We start from the raw sequence: 18216 nt of genomic DNA on the forward strand, positions 1-18216 counted from the left end.
TGTGTGTGTGTGTGTGTGTGTGTGTGTGTGTGTGTGTGTGTGTGTGTGTGTGTGTGTGTGTGTGTGTGTGTGTGTGTGTGTGTGTGTGTGTCAGAGATGAACACAGCTCTTTGAAGGGTATTCAGAAGGCCTTTTGTGAACAGCCATTGTCTGCCTGCTTGCTGCCACGGTAACACTCTTCACAGTGGCAGCAGGACTAAAATGCTGCAGTCAGAATTGACAAATGTCTCACCAGAAAATGTGAGAAAATAATTCCAATTTTTACCTTAACACCACGCAGCGATTTAAAATCTGATGTCGCTTTTTTTTTTTTTCACAATTCCTCGCTTTTTTTCTTTCTGCCAAACACTTTCAGAAAAGCGACTCATACAAGCAATCTGCAAGCTGCTTGTTTCTGTAGTTTAAAAGCAGTAATGGCTCTCAGGGAAGGCATCATTACTGCAGGGTAAAGCAGAGCACTTCAGGATTGTTTTTGCATGACCTTTCATAGAGCGCTGTGTTTTGTTTTGGGGTTTTTTTTACCCATGTTTATAACTTAGTGCCACATCTGTATATGTGATGCATTCCAAGTGTGAAATCATCAGCAGAGCACATTCAACAACCCAATATTAAAACTGAGGCTCCTCCGAAGTCTATGGTTTAAACATTTATATTAATGTTTTTAGGGGAAGAGATTCCCTTTTTTAGCCTGAATTTGACTGTGGGAATGCGCTTTTTCAGGAACTCAGGCTGGAGTTTATGGCAGTTATTAAGAAGAAGGGGACTTTGCTCTGTGGTTTTTGCCAGAAAAGGCCAGTTGTGCAGCACATGTGTCCATTTGTGCCTGCACTAAATATGTTTTGTTTCTTTTTCTGTTTCTGCACAGTTTTGTTAATGCATAAATTTTCAACGGGTGTGCCATATTCACATAAATGTTTAGCCCTGTTTGAGCTTAATACTTTTGCAGAGAGTTTATTATTTTTTTCATCTTGTGAATCTCTATGCCACTAAAAGGTCACTGAATTTCCAGCAGCCAATGCTAAAGATGAAGCACAAACTTCAGTAAATAAAGATATCATTAAAAGTTTGTTTTTTTTGTAGTTGTTTGATTTAAAATGTGAAGCAAAATACAGATTTATTTTACAGAATCATGCAGAAGATTTTTTATTTTTATTTTGACAGTTGTCCAACTGATTTTTTTGTCAGAAGGACGGTAAACCACAAAAGACCATTGCTAAAGAAGCCAGCAGTTTCAATCATGATGTATACAAACATACTAGTTTAAAGTTCAGTGGAAGGAAAAAGTGCGGTAAAAATTGAAACAAGTGACACCACATCTAACGACGTCAAAATTTACGAACGTTATGTCCATGTGCTCTACAATTTGTGGGATCAATGCTTGGCATCATGGTATATAAGTAATCAGCACATGGCACCACTGAGTGGTAAAGGAAGCCCACATTGTTTTAATACATTTAATGAATGTAGTATCACATCCTCATCTTTATTATCACACTCCTTTCACTTAACTTCTTGTTGATATGTTTGGATAAAGCGCCCTGATCAGCCACCCTTTTCAGCAGGAACCGTTTGTAGCTAACCCTCCCACAGAGAGGGATCTCACTTAAGTCAGCAGCATGGTTAGCCAAGTTGTTTGTGTATGTTTTTCTGTCACACTGTTTCTTTCTGCTCAACTTTTCATATATCATATGACCTTTTGTGGACTTTTATGTCTCTGGAAGGGCAATGACTGTCTGCAGGCCAACTGTCAAGTCTTCTGCATTATTTTTGCAAAACATAAGAGGAATGTGTAAAATAAAATAAGCAAAAATGAGATATAGACGCTTGAAATATAACACTCTGCGTGAATAGCTCTAGATATTGTATGAGTTTTGAATTACATAATGAAACATAGCATTTTCATAATATCAAAATTCATTGTGGACCAATTGAAAATTTACATTTTTAGAAATCATCCTCATGCCCTCTTTGCATGGTCGGCAGTAACATCTTTAAAAAGCACAATTTATAAGCGCTTTGTTTAAGGCTGCCTTGTTTGTGGGGATTTCCAGCCTTTTCATATAGCAGGAGAAGTTTAGTTCACAGCAAAGTTTTTCCTTGAAGGTGGCTCATATCCTTGAAGGTGATATTTGTGCTGTTGGGAATAACAGAACAACCCCAGTTGGCAGCTCTTCCCAACAATCCTGGAGGTGTTGTTCTACAGGCAGTCATGAGTTTCAGGATGCTCTGGGTCTCCATTCATCATGACCTTCCCGTTCCTGTTCACTGCCATTTCCTTCTTACGTAACAGATAGTAAAAACTTTAGGAAAAACTTTGGTTTAACTTCACTCTTTGTTTGCTTCGCCTGGTGTTCTTTTGAGTTGCGGTTTTTTTTATCATACAAAAGAAGAATAACATGTACTCATCTTTGTTAAAATGTTGAAGTGAAGGTTTGAAGGTTTTCTCTTTCTTTCTCCTCTAGCTTATAGATGATCCCTGCTTTCTCATAGATTATTTAAAGTGACAGAAGTCTTGTTCCAAAGGGACCAAACTGTTGCGTTTTATGGATTAAAACGCAAACTCTCTGAGTTGAGCTTACTGTGAGATTAAGCTGGAATGTTTGGCAGAGCTTCTGATGACTGGACTGCTGACATATCTTTTGCTCATCCACAAAGTGCAGACTTGTCGTTTCCCATTCTCTATTCCCTCCGATAAGGCCGTCTGTCAGCCTGCTTCCTCTTGTTTAGATAGATGTGACTGCACTGTATATATAGCAGCCATGGTTCTTGGATATCAGTCACTGGCAGGCCCTTTTAGCCGTCTAAAATAACCTGTTATCACTTCTAAAGAATAGTTGAAAGGAAATGTGGATTTTCGTCCTCTTTTACTGACAAAACCTTTAATGCTTTTCATCGCTCTGCCCTGCAGTCTGCCGAGCACCATGTCGGGGATATCCGATGGGAAAAAGAAGTGGGCAGCGGTCAGGGATCGCCTGGGCTCCTCTCAGGACTCCGACACGCAGCAGGAGGCCAACCTGGAGAGCGCCGACCCCGAGCTGTGCATCAGGCTGCTGCAGGTTCCCACCGTGGTAAACTACTCGGGCCTGAAGCGTCGCCTGGAAGGCAGCGACCAGACATGGATGGTGCAGTTTCTGGAGCTGAGCGGGCTGGATCTGCTCCTGGAGGCCCTGGACCGGCTCTCAGGCCGCGGGTGCTCCCGCATCGCCGACGCCTTGCTGCAGCTCACGTGCGTCAGCTGCGTCCGAGCCGTGATGAACTCGTCAGCGGGGATCCACTTCATCATCGAGAATGAGGGCTACATTAGGAAGCTCTCGCAAGGTGGGTTCAACAAGCTTTTCTCGTTAACGTGTGTTCATGTCTCAGACAATTAAAAAAAAAAATTAAAGCGAGGCACAGTTAATCACCCTTTTCCAATATTATGTAATGTTTGTTGTGTTGGTCATAACCCACAAGATGAAGGGATTCTCTGTGACTCATCCTGCTGAGCCGAAGTTTCCTGTCATGCACTCACTGCCTTGCACAAATGTTCATACCCCTCGAACTCTTCCTCTTTTTGTCACGCTAAAACCATAAACCTCAATGTGTTTAACAGAGATTTCACATGGTGCGCAGAAATATTTATTTAGGATTTCTGAATCTTTATTGGCAAAATAGCTGAAAAGATTTGTGTGCGTTTTTACCGAGCAACTTTAGACATCCTACTCTGGACTTTCTACGAAATAGCTAAAGGTCAAAGAATGCCCCGTTTATCTGAAACCATCTTCCCTTTGACTTTGACTTCACTATCCCGGCTGATGAAAAGCATCTGCACAGCATAATGCTGCCATCACCATGTTTCACCATGGTAACCGTCTGTTCAGAGTTCAGATTATTTTGCATTTATTCTACAAAATTTTGTTTTGTCATGTGACCAGAGGAGATTCTTTCACACATCTGCCTCGGCCCTCCACCCACACATGGCTTTAGTCAAACTGCACAAAGTACCTCTTCTGATTTTCTTTCAACAGTGGCAGATTTAGTCAGATTTATGGAGTAAATCATGAATAACTGTCTTTTGTCTCCTGAGCCATGGATCTCTCCAGCTCCTTCATAGTTACCATCTTGGCTTGCAGTTGTACCAATTTCTTTACATTTTCAGATGATAAATGAAACAGTCTATGAGATGTTCAAAGCTTGAGGCATTGCTATCTATTTTGTTCCTGCTTTAAATCCATGTTTAAGCTATCTTCAATGTTCTGTAGATGCTGTAATATTCTCTAGCAACACTTTAAGGTCAACAGCTGTTTTTTTCTCAATAATAAGAAAATATTACACAAGTGGACCCAATTTTCTAATGAAGTGACTTCTGGGCGCACTTAGAAATAAGTGTATCAGATCTAAAATGGGTTAATATTGATTTTTTTTATTTTGCAAATGAACAATTGTTCCCTTCCAGTAGAGTGAAGTTGGAAGACACTGTACAGACCAATGACAATGTAAACATTGTAAATATTGGATTCTTATCTAAAGCAAAATGCCACATGTGTTGCAAAGTTCAGTTTTGAGTAATCTCAAAGACAGCGAGACAACACATCCTGCTTGAACTTAAGATAATAATTAGAGTAATGAGGCAGAAAGAAAATTTGATTTACCATAACCAAAAGTGTGAGAACTTAACGTGACAATACAAATATTCTGCAGCCTTGGACACCTCGAACATCATGGTGAAGAAGCAGGTGTTTGAGCTCCTCGCCGCCCTCAGCATCTTCTCCGCAGAAGGTCACCGCCTGGCTCTGGACGCTCTGGATCATTACAAGGCAAGCAGAACGGATGCATCTGCCACACGCTCACCTGCTTTGGAGCTTGCGCTAGCTAACTGGTTCCTTGCTCATGTCTGATTCTCCCTCCTTCAGGGCTTGAAGACACAGCAGTATCGCTTCAGCGTCATCATGAACGAGCTGCAGGGCACAGATAACGTCCCGTACATGGTCACACTCCTCAGTGTCATCAATGCGCTCATCTTTAGCACAGATGACCTGAGACAGAGAGATAAAATCAGAAAGGAATTCATCGGTAAGTTGTTCAGTTCACGAACAAGGTAATCACAATGTTTGCCAGTGGACGCAAACGGTCAGCAGCGTTAGCTTTGTAATGCATTTCTTTGTCACTGGGTCTCCAGCTAAGAATAGGTCCAATGGCCTAATTCTCACACAAAACGCCTGAGAACTAAGTGTGTGCAACATTCTGTTTTCACAAGTTTAGCAGCACAGCTCGTGCCTGAGAAACTGCCATCAGTCTTGGGTGGATGGATCAAACTAATTTAAGAGTTTCATCATTTCTTTAAGACAAGGTGCCATCTGGAAATCTGAGCCTTAAGAAACACACAATGCTCCCCCATAGGAGCAGCACCCAGAAATCAGTGTGGCAAACAAGGGAGCTGCAGCTAAACAAACATGTCAGCTCCCACCACATCAAAAGCAATTAGCCACCTGATTGACCCCTCCTACTATATGATTGCTCACCTGGTATCTGCGGACATTGATGCCGAACTAACAGCACCCAAGTGCTGAAGGATTGTTAAGATAACCTTAGAAAAAATCTAAAACGTGAATGTTGTGATAGTTTGAGCTTTATTTTTTTGTTTTACTGTTTCTGTTTTTTGCAGGCCTCCAGTTACTTGACATTCTGCCAAAATTAAGGTAAGCCTGCTGTGGATGAGTCTTGTCCTCTTTCTCTCCATCTCTAGTAATAAAATTCATGCAGTATATTTTATTAAAGTGATTAACAGGCTGCAGGCACTGCTTGATCTGCCTTTAATGGTACTTGGAGACATACTCGCACAATAATTTGCAGGACAAATATGGAGAAAAGAAGGTTAGCTGCAGAGACTTCAGCAGCCAAGAAGGCTGTTTAAACACTTTCACCTCTGCCTCATTAAAATGTTTTTAACTGATTCCCTGCGATTTGCAGAGGTACAGAAGATATGGAATATTATTTTTCACAAGATAAGTCTTGAAAATAATTGTATGTGTTCTCATAATGTATTTACTGTACATTAGATGACCATTCTAAAAGATGGTCATCTATCTGAAATATTTTTTTTATTTTTAAGTGAAAATTATAAATGTAAACATTCAGCTAATTGCATAGGTTCATAATAAAACAAGACCCTTTTTATACAGTTCTCTTTATGTGTTCATTTCTTTTAACATACCTGTCCATACTGTAGTATTTGGTAAAACAAAGAATAATGAACCATGTTTTTATGAGCTCCTAAACCATAAAAATCCCAGGGTGCTTTAGTGAGATATTTTAAATTTTAGCTTTGGATTGGAGACAGAGATTTTAGAGCTAGAATTAAACCGATTTCACTCTAATATTGGGTTTTCAGAGATCAAGAGGACGAAGACTTGATTATTCAATGTGAAGCTTTCGAGGAGGCAATGGCGGAAGATGAGGAGGAGCTGCTGCGAGTGTACGGAGGCATTGATATGAGCAATCACCAAGAGGTGTTCACCGCACTCTTCAACAAGGTGAGTGCAGCAAACGACTGGAGTTATCCAATTACATAGAAAGTAAATAAATACAGGCTTTGGTTGCATTCAGGGCAGTGTAGATGATGTATTAAAGTACCGCTTGTAAACCCAATTATTAATCGAATATTGAACTCTTCTTGTTGGAAACATTGCAGCTCAGAAGGACAAACTTCATTGCAGTTTCTAATTAGTTTGTACCAGAACAGCAGACAGAAAACATGGAGATACGGAAAGAAAAAACTGATTTGGAAGCAAAATATCTATTTTTTTCCTCTTTTTTTTTTTACTTAGAGGAATGATCTTTTCCTAGGAAATAATCTGTCATTATTACATCAAAATATTCATTTTCATTCATTCAAAACACAATCTAACCATTTGCAGTGGGAACAAAAACACTTGGATTAATGGAACAAGAGCAATTGTGTCCTTTCCATGTTCAGAGAAATATGTGAAGTGGCTGCAAAGTTGCAGGTTTCAGATTTTATCCGTGAGAATTTTTCTCCCATGTCCAACTCGTATGTGTCTGCAGGTGAGCAGCTCTCCAGCCTCCCTCCAGCTGCTCTCCATCCTGCAGTCCGCTCTGTTGCTCGGGCCGAGCCGGACCGACATCTGGCTGGCTCTAGAGTCCATCACCAACAGAGCCATACTCCTCGCTCAGGATTGTGAGTCAGCACTGCCACGGCAATGCATTCACTAAACACAACACTCAAAAGAGGCTAATAGCATGATTAACGTGCGAAGGCGAGCGTTTACCCAGGAAGACGGATTTAAGTGCATCATTAAAGCGAGGCTGAAAGCTTTTGTTGTTGTGTGAGAAATGCTTTTAAGTGTCGTTCGTTGCTGTGTGTGTTTGCGTGCTCCAGCCCAGATGGAGTCCTGTGAGAAGATCATGCAGCGGCTGATGTTCTTCAAGGGGAGGAGCTGCGAAGGCCACCATGAAATAGACGGGCTTGTGCTGAAGGTGGACAAGGCTGTGCAGACTGGTCTGGATCAGGAGGATGGAGACGAGCAGGACACCAACACAGCATCCACTCAGAAGCCTCTCTGTGCCTCTCCACCCCCGCCGCCGCCGCCACCACCACCGCCGCCGCCGCCGCTACCTGGAGGGCTGGGTGGGCCTCCTCCTCCACCGCCACTACCTGGAGGGCTGGGTGGGCCACCTCCTCCACCACCACCCCCTCCACTGCCTGGAATGCCTCCACCACCCCCACCACTACCATGTGGCCCGGGCATGCCTCCCCCTCCGCCACCATTACCAGGAATGGGTGGTGCACCACCTCCTCCTCCGTTACCCGGGATGCCTCCTCCTCCACCTCCTCCGCCAGGGATGATTGTGCCTCAAAGTAGCCTGATCCTGGGATCCAGTACCCCATCAAAGCCAAGCAGATGCCCCACTCTGAAGATGAAGAAGCTCAACTGGCAGAAGCTTCGCTCTGTCACAGGCAAGTCGTCATTGCATTCTCGTACATCTTAAGATTGACTCGGACTCGGGTGTTTAACGTCGGCGTGAACGTTTTCAAAAATGAACTCCTTCTAAATGCAATGGAACTGCAAGACTTTTGTTTTTCAGCCTGCCCTTTATATGGCATTTTACAAACTTAGGGGCTTCCTTCAAAGGGTTTTCCTTTGACACTAACCAGCAACGTAAGGGTTGCTGCTGACATGCTATACCCCTGTTCAGCTAAAAGTATTCCCTGATGACTGCTGTCTCTTTTACTTGAATAATGCCACTGCCAAAAGGTAAAGAAAAAGTTGCCTGATGTGTTTGGGGAGCAGCACAACAACCTTAATATTTTGACGAGGCCTCTAAATTCCCCACATCTCAATCCTTTAAAGCACCTGTGGGATGTGGTGGAAACGGCTTGGATCCAACGAGACCCCACTTCCCAGTGTAATGAACTTCAGACCTCTGCTGCCACAGGACACCATCAGAGGTCCAACGAAGTCTCTGCCTCAACTGGTCAGGGCTGTATTGACATCAGTAACAGAGATTACACACTACTAGGCGGGGGGGCCTAAGGTTAGGCCTTATCACTGCGTCTTTGACTTGTTCCATCATGCCCAGAACCTCAGGGAAATCACCAGAACAATTTGAATTCCTTATTTTGTAAACTCCCAAACTCTTTGATTTGGGAGTTTCTTCCCTCTGGCTTCTCCTGCCCAGGTAAAATGCATTTCACATGGGTTTGTTTTTTACTTTCATAATTGTTTTGCAGTGCAAAAATAATGGAAATACTAACTTTTTTTCAACTTTATTCCAGGCTTCACTGTTTTCACAGATGAAGAATTAACAGTTCTGTAATTCCAATAGTTTCTAAAGAGACTTAAGGATTTTATGTGATTAAAATTATTGAAAATTCAATTGAAGATATAGACTCTTTAGTATCTGTTCTTTGAGTCAAGTTTGTTTGTATAGCGCATTTCAGCAACAAAGCTGTTCAAAATGCTTTGCACCATTAAAAACATATTACTTTAACAAATTATTAAATGAGCAGGAACATATTGCATTGTTAATGGAAACAGGTGGGTTTCCATAACCATGTTGATTTAAAGTAATTAAGCCTTTCAGCATCTTTGTAGTTTTTTTGAAAGTTTGTTCCAGATTCATGGTGCATAGAAACTGAATGCCACCCCAAACTGACAATGAAAGATTCATCAAAATAAACAATTTCTTTAATCATTGTTTAATTTTTAGAAAAGCTGCATTTTTGCAAACCAGTGTTTGGATATAACATTAATCCTAATGATCCTAAATCAGGTCTCCTTTCTCTCTTTTTTTTTTTTCTTCCTCTCCATGAGCGCAGATGGTCAGTCCATGTGGGCGTCGGTTCAGAAAGAACCGCCTCCTCACGAGCCAGACTACGGCAGCATCGAGGAGCTCTTCTGTCTGCCCGTCATCGAGCCCAAAGACAAGGGAGCAGCTGCTCCTGTGAAGAAGGAGCCCAAAGAGGTGAACACCTCAGAAACATTACTTCAGACAGAACGCACGTGTGTTTTTGTCAGCCTTGATAAAAACGCATCAATCTTTGTATCTTCTATGTGTTCTGTAGATAACATTCATTGATCCAAAGAAAAACTTGAATATGAACATATTCCTGAAGCAGTTTAAATGGTGAGATTTTACTCTCAATTGTCTAAAAAAAAAGCTATTGTGCATCATGCTATATTTCTAAAGTGTCTGTCTTGGGTTTTTTTATGCTCAGCACAAATGAGGAGTTTGTAACCATGATCCAGACAGGAGACCGAAGTAGGTTTGATGTAGAGGCGCTAAAACAGCTTATGAAGCTCCTACCAGAGAAGCATGAGGTTTGTTGCAGTCTTTACTCAAATAGTTTTGGCACACCTGTCTGCTAACTCGTTACCTATTTTTGAAGTTTTACTTCTTGTGTATTTTTGGCATAGATTGAGAACTTGAAGTCCTTCCAAGGAGAAAAAGACAAGCTGGCAAATGTTGATCGCTTTTACACCTCCCTGCTTAATATGCCATGGTAAATTTCAGCGTTATTTCTAGCTTTACCGCACATTTTTAGATTACCTCATCTTGATTTCAAATATTCTGTGTGGTTGTATACGTGCACATCTTAATGCTGTCGAAAGGTTTTAATCTAGCAATTGATTAAAAAAAGTGAAACTCGTTTATTCAGTATATATTGTATGTACAAATATTTCAAGTGGTTTTTTTTATGCTTGTGGCTCAAAGCTAGTGGAAACTCAAAATTCAGTTTTTTTTGAAAATTGTTATATTTTATGAGATCCCAACAAGGAAACAATTTTTGTAAAATTTGTTTCCTTTTTTTAATGGCCCACATCCAGCTACATTTTACGCTGCTCAATGATACATTAAGTGTATTTAATGTTTTTTGTAGATTAACATGTAAATAGTCTGATTTTTAGCAATAAAACTTGCTGGATAGCTGTGGCCCTACTTCCTTTGAAGTTATGGGAAAGGCAAAATATTATAAGAAATGCATTCAGTTTTGTAATATTTTTAATTTGACTATAATTTTGCCCTAGTCAAAAATAAAGTCTCCCTCTGTGTTGGTGGGTAAAATTTGAATTGTTCTTGAATTGCAGTTCAGGGCTGCAGAACAATAAATCCAGAGACGGCAAATGGCCCCCAGAAAACACTTTGCCGTACAGCATATCTCATAAAAATCCAATTTTTTTTAATTACACTTATGTAATCAAATTGTCGGAGACAAAATTTGTTTCCGTCAGCTGCAAGATGGAATCAAAATACTGATGTACAGGAGTTTCACTGTTTGAATTCGGTTGCTGAAATGGATGAAGGTTTTGGTCATTTGAACGATTGTGATGCACCTCTACTTGACACGTTTTCCTGTCCATGTCCTCAGTTATCAGCTCAGAATTGAATGCATGTTGCTGTGTGAGGAGACGGCATCACTGCTGGAGATGCTCAGGCCTAAAGTGAAGCTTGTCGAGGAGGCCTGCCAGTGTAAGTACACGGGCGGTGCACGTCAGTTGAAACGCTTAAACTGTATGCAACACTTTTTTTTTTTTTTTTTCCCCAGCTCTCCAGATGAGCACATTGCTGCCCAGTTTCTGCAGACTCATCCTCGATGTTGGAAATTTTCTCAACTATGTAACAACCCCCTACACTCTTTTATGCATTTACTTGAGATGATATTTAGCCATCGTGTGCATTTTTTTTTTTTTTAATTGTCAATCTACTTTCAGGGAAGTCACACAGGAAATGCTGAGGGTTTTAAGATCAGCTCTCTGCTCAAGTTAACGGAGACGAAGGCCAACAAGAGCCGTATCACGCTGCTTCATCACATCCTGGAGGTATACATACAGGCTAACAGCTGTCCAGACTTATTTCCCTCTCAATCAGTCATGAACATGTTTAATTACCCACTTTGCGTCTTGTTTTCCAAAGGAAGCAGAGGCGAACCACCAGGAGCTGCTGGCTCTGCCGGATGACATAGAGATATGTCAGAAAGCAGCAGGGTACAGAGATATTTACTCATTTTCATGACTTTTTTTTTCTTTTGGTACTTGTAGTTATATTCATTTAGATGTTAATTAAAAATTGCGAACAAAATAGTTGAGACCACAGCTGAGGACTGCAGAAGACTGATCCTGGGAGGCAGTGCATAGTACACTGGTTGCAGAATACACATTGTGATGCAGTTAAAGTCCTCAGCTTGACTTTTAGTTCTTGAAATTAAATTTTGAGGCCATTTATCTGGTGAGGAGGAAGAAGATAAGACCAGGGGTTTAGAAACTTAAAACCCAACGGAGAAACTTAGGCTTTGTTTACATACATGTCTGGAAACTGTCAGTATTTTTGGATGTTGATTGGGGAAAAGTTCCACGTTTAATATGCACTGCATCTGCTGTAGTTGCCATTCCAGGGCACTATATGGCGCTGTGACCTTTTTTTTTTTTTTTTTTTTATCTCAGTTCTTGTTACCATTAAAAGTCCATCCAGAATCTAAAGTGCAAAGTGGCTCCGACACTGAGCAAAATTTGTTTAAGCTAAATATTGTGGCTTAACAAGTAGAGGGATAATTTGGTGAGAGTGGTTACTGATTATCACCATTTGCAGATTTAAAGATGTTTAATAGTGGTGGAGCCCACAGAAAAATTATCATTCAATCTTTTTTTTTTTTGTCTTGAATTTGATTGGTCACATATCAATTTGATGACTGCTTTGTAAAAATCCTAACCTAAATGGCTCGTCTATATATAGTAATTTCTTCCTGTTTTTAGAAGTGCGTTTTGTTTGTTTAAAAACTGGTTTATCTGCTTTGGAGAGAAAATTGGAAACACGACATAGGATGTATTTTTTTTAACTTCAATATTTGTCGTTTTTTGTGGCTCTATTTCACAGATGTTTTCATGTCGATTCACTCTTGATTCTCAGATCTTTGAGATGTGTAACAAAGGGCTTTCTGGGTTCTTCCTAGGGCCAATTTGGAGTCCATGCAGGCAGAAACCGGTGCTTTGCTCAAACAGCTCAATGACTCTGCCAAGAAAGTGTCAAACTCTGTGGATGAGGTGAAGGAGCAATACGCAAAAATCCTTGAGGTAAGAGGTCACTCTGAAGGAAAAAATGCTTGCCTTTTTTTATGTTTTCTTTCCCTGCAGCTGGATCACATCCTAAGAGGTGGCCTTGCTCTTTACTGCAGGAAAATCTAAAGGCGTGCCAAAGTTTAAATGAAAGATTCACAGAGATCGAGAAGCAGAGGAGTGACCTGGCTGTCTACTTGTGCGAAGATGTGAGTCAGCTGTCGCTCGAGGAGCTCTTCGGAACCATCAGAACTTTCAGAGAACTTTTTATCAAGGCACTAAAGGTGAGGGAAAATAATTCAATGCTAGTTATCTCAAATAATATCAGATTTACTTTAAAACCGTTTTTTTTGTGTGTGTGTGTGTGTGTGTGTGTGTGTGTGTGTGGAGTCTGTACGACACTGCACAGCTGAGGCTGACTTGCATGAGTGGGAGTTCAGTTAGGAATATATGTATCAATTGACTCGAGGTTGAATGAAGGCTTATTGTTTCCGCCCGAGTGATTCAAAGACAAATTGCGGTGTATATTTGGTAGTCATCAGTGATGGTGACACTCTTTGTTTCATGATGAAAGGAGAACAAAATGAGGAAAGAACAAGCTGCCAAGGCTGAGAAGAGAAAGAAGCAGCTGGCAGAAGAAGAATCAAAGAGACGGAAGGGAGAGAATGGAAAAATAAGTAAGTTTTGCTCTGGAAATCTAAAATGCTGACCCAAAAATATAGATTTTTTTTTTGTTTTTTTTTAATTGAGTTGGAGAAAATTTCCAGGGCAAAAGAATAACTTTCAGTCACCTACTTAAGCTTTTATGATTTTTGTTTCTTATAGTTTGACGAACAAACGCTAATGAAAATCACTGTTCCACATCAGTTGGGTTTAAACATCCCTGTGTTGTAACTGACAGGTCAGCTTTGCGGTTTTGGGCCTTTTAATTCACCATTCAGTTGCTGCACATCATAACTCTTTGGTTAAATTGAGCTCCTGACCATTAATTTACTTTTCCCGACAAGAAGGCTGACTGCTCTTTAATCAAAGGCAAGCTGCGTTCTCAACAAACTTACTTTTGATTGATTTGAATGAGAAAATAGTCTAAAGTTTTCCCCTTGGCATTTATCATAGAGGTAATGAGCACCATGAGCCCACTTGATGTGCAACCCAAATCCTTAGTAAATGTAGTTTTGAGTTTCTGCCCTGGTGCTTTGATATCTTCCTAGAAATTCAACATAAAGGGCATACTGTAAACATTTCCTCAGAATCAAGTGGTTCCTTATACTTCTGATGTCCAAATAACCAAATAAATGTATGTTTATGTTCTGTGCAACACCAGTGCTGCAACGTAAATCTGTCCTACGAGCAGTAATTGTATATTTCTCACCAGAATGTGTACCTAAGTGTTTCTAATATTTTTTTATTGTTTTAATGACCTTATTTGTTGCAGTAAAGAGAGGCGTTTTGCCACAAAATGATGGCTGTATCATCGACCACCTCTTGGCAGACATCAGAAAAGGTTTCAGCCTGAGAAAGACCCGGCCAAGGTGCGATTCGGAAAGCCTCTCTTCTAGTGAAATGCGTAGAGATGCCTGCCCACCTGGTAAGGACAAGAGATGGTGGTTTCCATCCTCAGCTCCTTGCTCCATCCCTCAATGCATTAACCGCAGACCACCAACCTGTCTTCTAAGATTATATGTGCTTCTCTTCCCAGCCTGCATTTAGCTAAGCTAGCGTTGTTGCAGCTGCTTCGTGAAGCTACTATAGAGTTTCTTTGCTTGATGAGCTCTTTCTCATGCCTGCTGTGTGTTTTTTGCTTATTGTGATTCACCAGTGAAGGACAGTAATTCAGCTAATATGTGCCACTCAGGAGTTTACGTGCTCTGATTGACATGGCTGTCTTTTCTTTCTGGCTTTTGAGGCAATATTTGAACCGATCTTTATTTGAAATGGTTACACAGCAAACGACTTCAATAAATTTACAAGGAAAATTATGCTGAAACTAAAAGTCACAGTCATGTTAAGAAACCAGATAAGCTTTGCCAATTCTGCTGATTGATCATTAAATATGCTTATAGGTGATTAGAGATGGTTATGCAAATATTAGTAGGCACCAAAACATTGCTTTTTAGTCTGTCTTTATAATTTTGCCTTTGACATATTTCAGCTTTTCTTTTTATCCTGACATTATTATACCGTTTTCCTTTGTAAATTATCAGTGGGGTAGTTTTTAGTCATTCCTTCTCTGAAAAAATTTTTCAAATCGGTCATTAAAAGTTAAAACCCATTGAAACTCATGCTTCGTGGATGAAAACTTCTGGCTGGCCCTGTGTATCTCCATCAGTACAACCTGCATCTCTCCTTCAGGTTCAAGTGTGAAGTCTGCAGACGAAGGAGCCGCACCCTCCACTCCCACCAAGCCTCACTCAGAGGATCACCAGCGCCCCGAAGGCGAAGTGAACGGCTTCATCAGCCCGACAGAAGAGATTCCACAAGCTCCACAGCTGAATGCAGGCCAAGATGGGACAGCGGTGCCTCCCAATCCAACCCCTGGACAGCCATCTACGACGACGCACATCCCTCTGGAAAGGCCGGCATCGCTACAGGCCGGTAACGGCCGAGAGAAACCCACTGCCTCTGTGCCAGACACAACACCACCACCTGAGGCTGAAGTTCAACCAGGACTGCATACAAACAGCTTTTCTTTAGATTCAACGGAGACTAGCGTCCTCAGTCCTTCATCCCTGTCAGATTCAGACCTGCTTGAGGCCGTGCTGGACAGCGCATCGACCTTGGTGCATGAAGTCTCAGACGAGTCCGGCATTAGCAAAAGCCTTGATAACCAAGAAGGTTCATCTGTTACAGACACTAACGGGAAATGTGGTGAACTTCCCAAAGGAGACCACAAAACAAGCCATTTACCAGAAGCGAGGGGACAAGATGAAGGTGAAGACGAGGAATATGTAACTGTGAGGACATGCGGGGAGGACGAAGTTTGGAGTAGGAAACACTCGGAACCAAAAACGAGTGTAGTTGCACTCGATGAGGGCATCAGCGGGTGCGACGTCCCAGATGGGCAGGAACCAGAAGACGTGCCGTCGGTCTCTGAGGAAGTGTCCGCCTCTGTTGCGCCTGAACCAAAGAAACAGCTGAAGCTCTTTAAGCGAAGCAAAAAAAGGAGTAGTCAAGGTAACCCATTCATTCATTACAATAAAGATCATGCTTTGAATACTAGCTTCTCAATGTTTCTTAAAAGGGAGGCCATATTTTATATTGCTTTGTTCAATTTACTTGTCATGTTGTATCTCTTGGTGAATTTATATGAGCACTTTTGCATGACCTCATCCATTTTTAAGGAACAGTACAAATGCAAATATTAAATACTGAATGGATTTAACTCTCTGGTCAGTTTGTTTTGAATCTTCTGTTTTCCGTTTGACTCTCTGAAACACAAGGTAACAGTGGGAAAAGTGGGAAACGACACACTAAACATAAATCAGGCTGTGTGTTGCAGTGAGGTAGGTCACATCGACCCGGTGCCAGACTGTAATCAGGATTATCCTAACGAACTCAATCATCGTCAGAGCTCTGTGCCAATAACACGTCATCTGTCGGTCTAACTGGAATCAGGATATTTTTCATATGTCTGTGTCGTCTGACCCCCTTTTTAATGCTTGCTCTCTAACACTCTTCAGACTCAGTGTTTGGCCATGCTGAAATCTTTCCTTGAGGTGATTCTAATGCCAATCAAAGCTGGTGGAAGCAAAAACCTGCCGCCGCACTGCCATGCGCAGCAATTAATCCAGTTCTGATCTCGGTCGGACTTGCAGTGTGAAAGTCGCTGTGGTGTCATTGTTGACTTTCCCCATAAAATCTCACTTTTGTGTCCTCTGTCCATATTTAACTGTCCATTCTCTGGAACTACAAGTGGGACTGTCTACCAACAGTCTCCATGTGCTTTCTGTAAACTTGGCTCTGTGCTTTTAACGCAATGAAAACTAATGTAAATGCATTCAAATGTTTCATCACTTAAACATTTAAATATGTATTTTTTTTCCGTTTAGATGCATTTTAATCTGTACATTTATATATTTCTAAATATATTAAAGTATTTCTGGAAAAATGTATCTAGCCTGTATTCATTTCAATATCTGTTTCCCTACAGGTGATTCCAGAAAAAGGAAACCGAGAGGAAAAAGAAAATGTTAATTTCATGCTGGATTTATAAGCTGAAGAAAAAAATTTTAATGGTCTAAAATGAGAATATTTACTGCAAGAACTCTGAAGATGTTGAAGTTGTCATCGGTCATCTACAGAATCTCCCTTTGACCAAGAAGTAAAACATCCAGGTCTGATTTTGCACAGCATGGGTGTTGAAGTGTCACTTTATGTAAACTAGAGTTTGTTGTTTATATGAATGCAGAGCTGTACTAAGATATATAAATATGAATGTGCTTTATATGTTTGTATATTTTGTAATTAGTGAAATGTGTTTTGCTATGAGTTGTGGTTACCCTGCAGCACCCATCGAGAAGATAATGTCATTGCGAGATGTCTAAATTATCAAAACAAAAAAAGCAGCTTTTGTCTCAATTTCTTTATATTCTAGCAATCTGTGAAATAAATAACTAACTTTTAATGTTGAATATATTTTAATAAAATTACTGTATTTTTCTTTCTTCCTCAAAGTGTTTGTCCCCCAGCCCTTTTTGTGTTTTTTTGCTGGGTGCTTCATAACAATAAAATTTGCCATGATATACATTGCTGGCCACATTTATTGACGGTTGATGAAAATGGGTAAAACGTCTCCAAATAAGTTTATATTACAACATGATCTCACGTTAAACAAAATAGTTCATTTTTGTATGTACTCTCTTTTTGAACGTGTATTTTTTGACATGCGCTCATCAATGCGGAGGGTAGTGCTGGTGCTGGACACTGCAATGCATTAGCACACTTAGTCCAAAGAGTTGTATACATACCAATTAACCTGACTGTCATGTTTTCGGAGCAAGCTGGATTCCCTGGAGAGAATTCCTACATGAACAGAGAAAACATCAAAATTCCAATCAGAAGGACCCCATCTTGGGATTCACTCCCAGGAATCAATATCCCACTGTGCAGTCCCAAAACGGAACAAAGAATTCAAAGTTATTGAGCACAATATAACCATGGAAAATGAAAGCTATGTTGCACAGACCTCAATGAGTGAGTCAGGAGGTCACAATAAAAAAGCACTGCAGGGATTACTTGCTTCAGTTAAGGCCATTGTTCTGGGCAAAATTGTGTCCATAGCAATTTTCCAAGGTCAGAACCAGTCGTGAATTACGAACACAAAGGCTTCTCTAACATATTACAAAAAAACTTATCACCCAAGACTTTTGTGAAAACAATTAGTTGAAAAGTTTAAAGGTTGACTTTTTGGAAGGTGTGCTGTGAAAACTGGTGGAAAAAACTGAGCATTACAGAAAAAAGGACATCATGCAGAGGATCAAGCATGATGGTGGTGGTGGGCTGATATATTAATTAAGGTTCCATAAATGGTGCCTTAATTTATGGAACCATGGATTGTGCTTTTTGGCACTAATTCTTCAAGCAAAATATCTGAACTTCACTTCAAAACCTTAATCATAACTTTAATTATTAATTAATGTTGCTCTTTTTTGCTACACATCTTATT

General features: G+C 40.6%; 1 protein-coding gene across 5 annotated transcripts in view; it reads left to right on the forward strand.

The window, feature by feature from the left end:
• LOC103458541 (inverted formin 2) overlaps positions 1 to 17297 on the forward strand; it is a 20763-nt gene extending 3466 nt beyond the window's left edge. Inside the window, exons 2-23 of one of the 5 annotated variants that reach the window (XM_017302585.1) lie at positions 2909 to 3318; positions 4681 to 4796; positions 4893 to 5052; positions 5645 to 5678; positions 6371 to 6512; positions 7045 to 7177; positions 7379 to 7957; positions 9320 to 9465; positions 9566 to 9627; positions 9719 to 9821; positions 9918 to 10003; positions 10871 to 10971; positions 11048 to 11118; positions 11214 to 11321; positions 11416 to 11486; positions 12449 to 12569; positions 12671 to 12835; positions 13126 to 13228; positions 13987 to 14139; positions 14904 to 15725; positions 15992 to 16054; positions 16702 to 17297. In XM_017302585.1, coding sequence (XP_017158074.1) covers positions 2922 to 3318; positions 4681 to 4796; positions 4893 to 5052; positions 5645 to 5678; positions 6371 to 6512; positions 7045 to 7177; positions 7379 to 7957; positions 9320 to 9465; positions 9566 to 9627; positions 9719 to 9821; positions 9918 to 10003; positions 10871 to 10971; positions 11048 to 11118; positions 11214 to 11321; positions 11416 to 11486; positions 12449 to 12569; positions 12671 to 12835; positions 13126 to 13228; positions 13987 to 14139; positions 14904 to 15725; positions 15992 to 16053 — 3735 coding nt within the window. In that variant the 5' untranslated portion in view covers positions 2909 to 2921 and the 3' untranslated portion in view covers position 16054; positions 16702 to 17297. Of the gene's footprint in view, positions 1 to 2908; positions 3319 to 4680; positions 4797 to 4892; positions 5053 to 5644; positions 5683 to 6370; positions 6513 to 7044; positions 7178 to 7378; positions 7958 to 9319; positions 9466 to 9565; positions 9628 to 9718; positions 9822 to 9917; positions 10004 to 10870; positions 10972 to 11047; positions 11119 to 11213; positions 11322 to 11415; positions 11487 to 12448; positions 12570 to 12670; positions 12836 to 13125; positions 13229 to 13986; positions 14140 to 14903; positions 15934 to 15991; positions 16055 to 16701 lie in introns of those variants that run through there. The other 4 variants (XM_017302586.1, XM_017302587.1, XM_008399438.2 and 1 more) reach the window with 4 other exon arrangements.
• The last annotated feature ends 919 nt before the right edge of the window (positions 17298 to 18216 follow it).

Source organism: Poecilia reticulata, linkage group LG22 (genome assembly GCF_000633615.1).
Source record: "Poecilia reticulata strain Guanapo linkage group LG22, Guppy_female_1.0+MT, whole genome shotgun sequence".
Taxonomy (NCBI): Eukaryota; Metazoa; Chordata; class Actinopteri; order Cyprinodontiformes; family Poeciliidae; genus Poecilia; species Poecilia reticulata.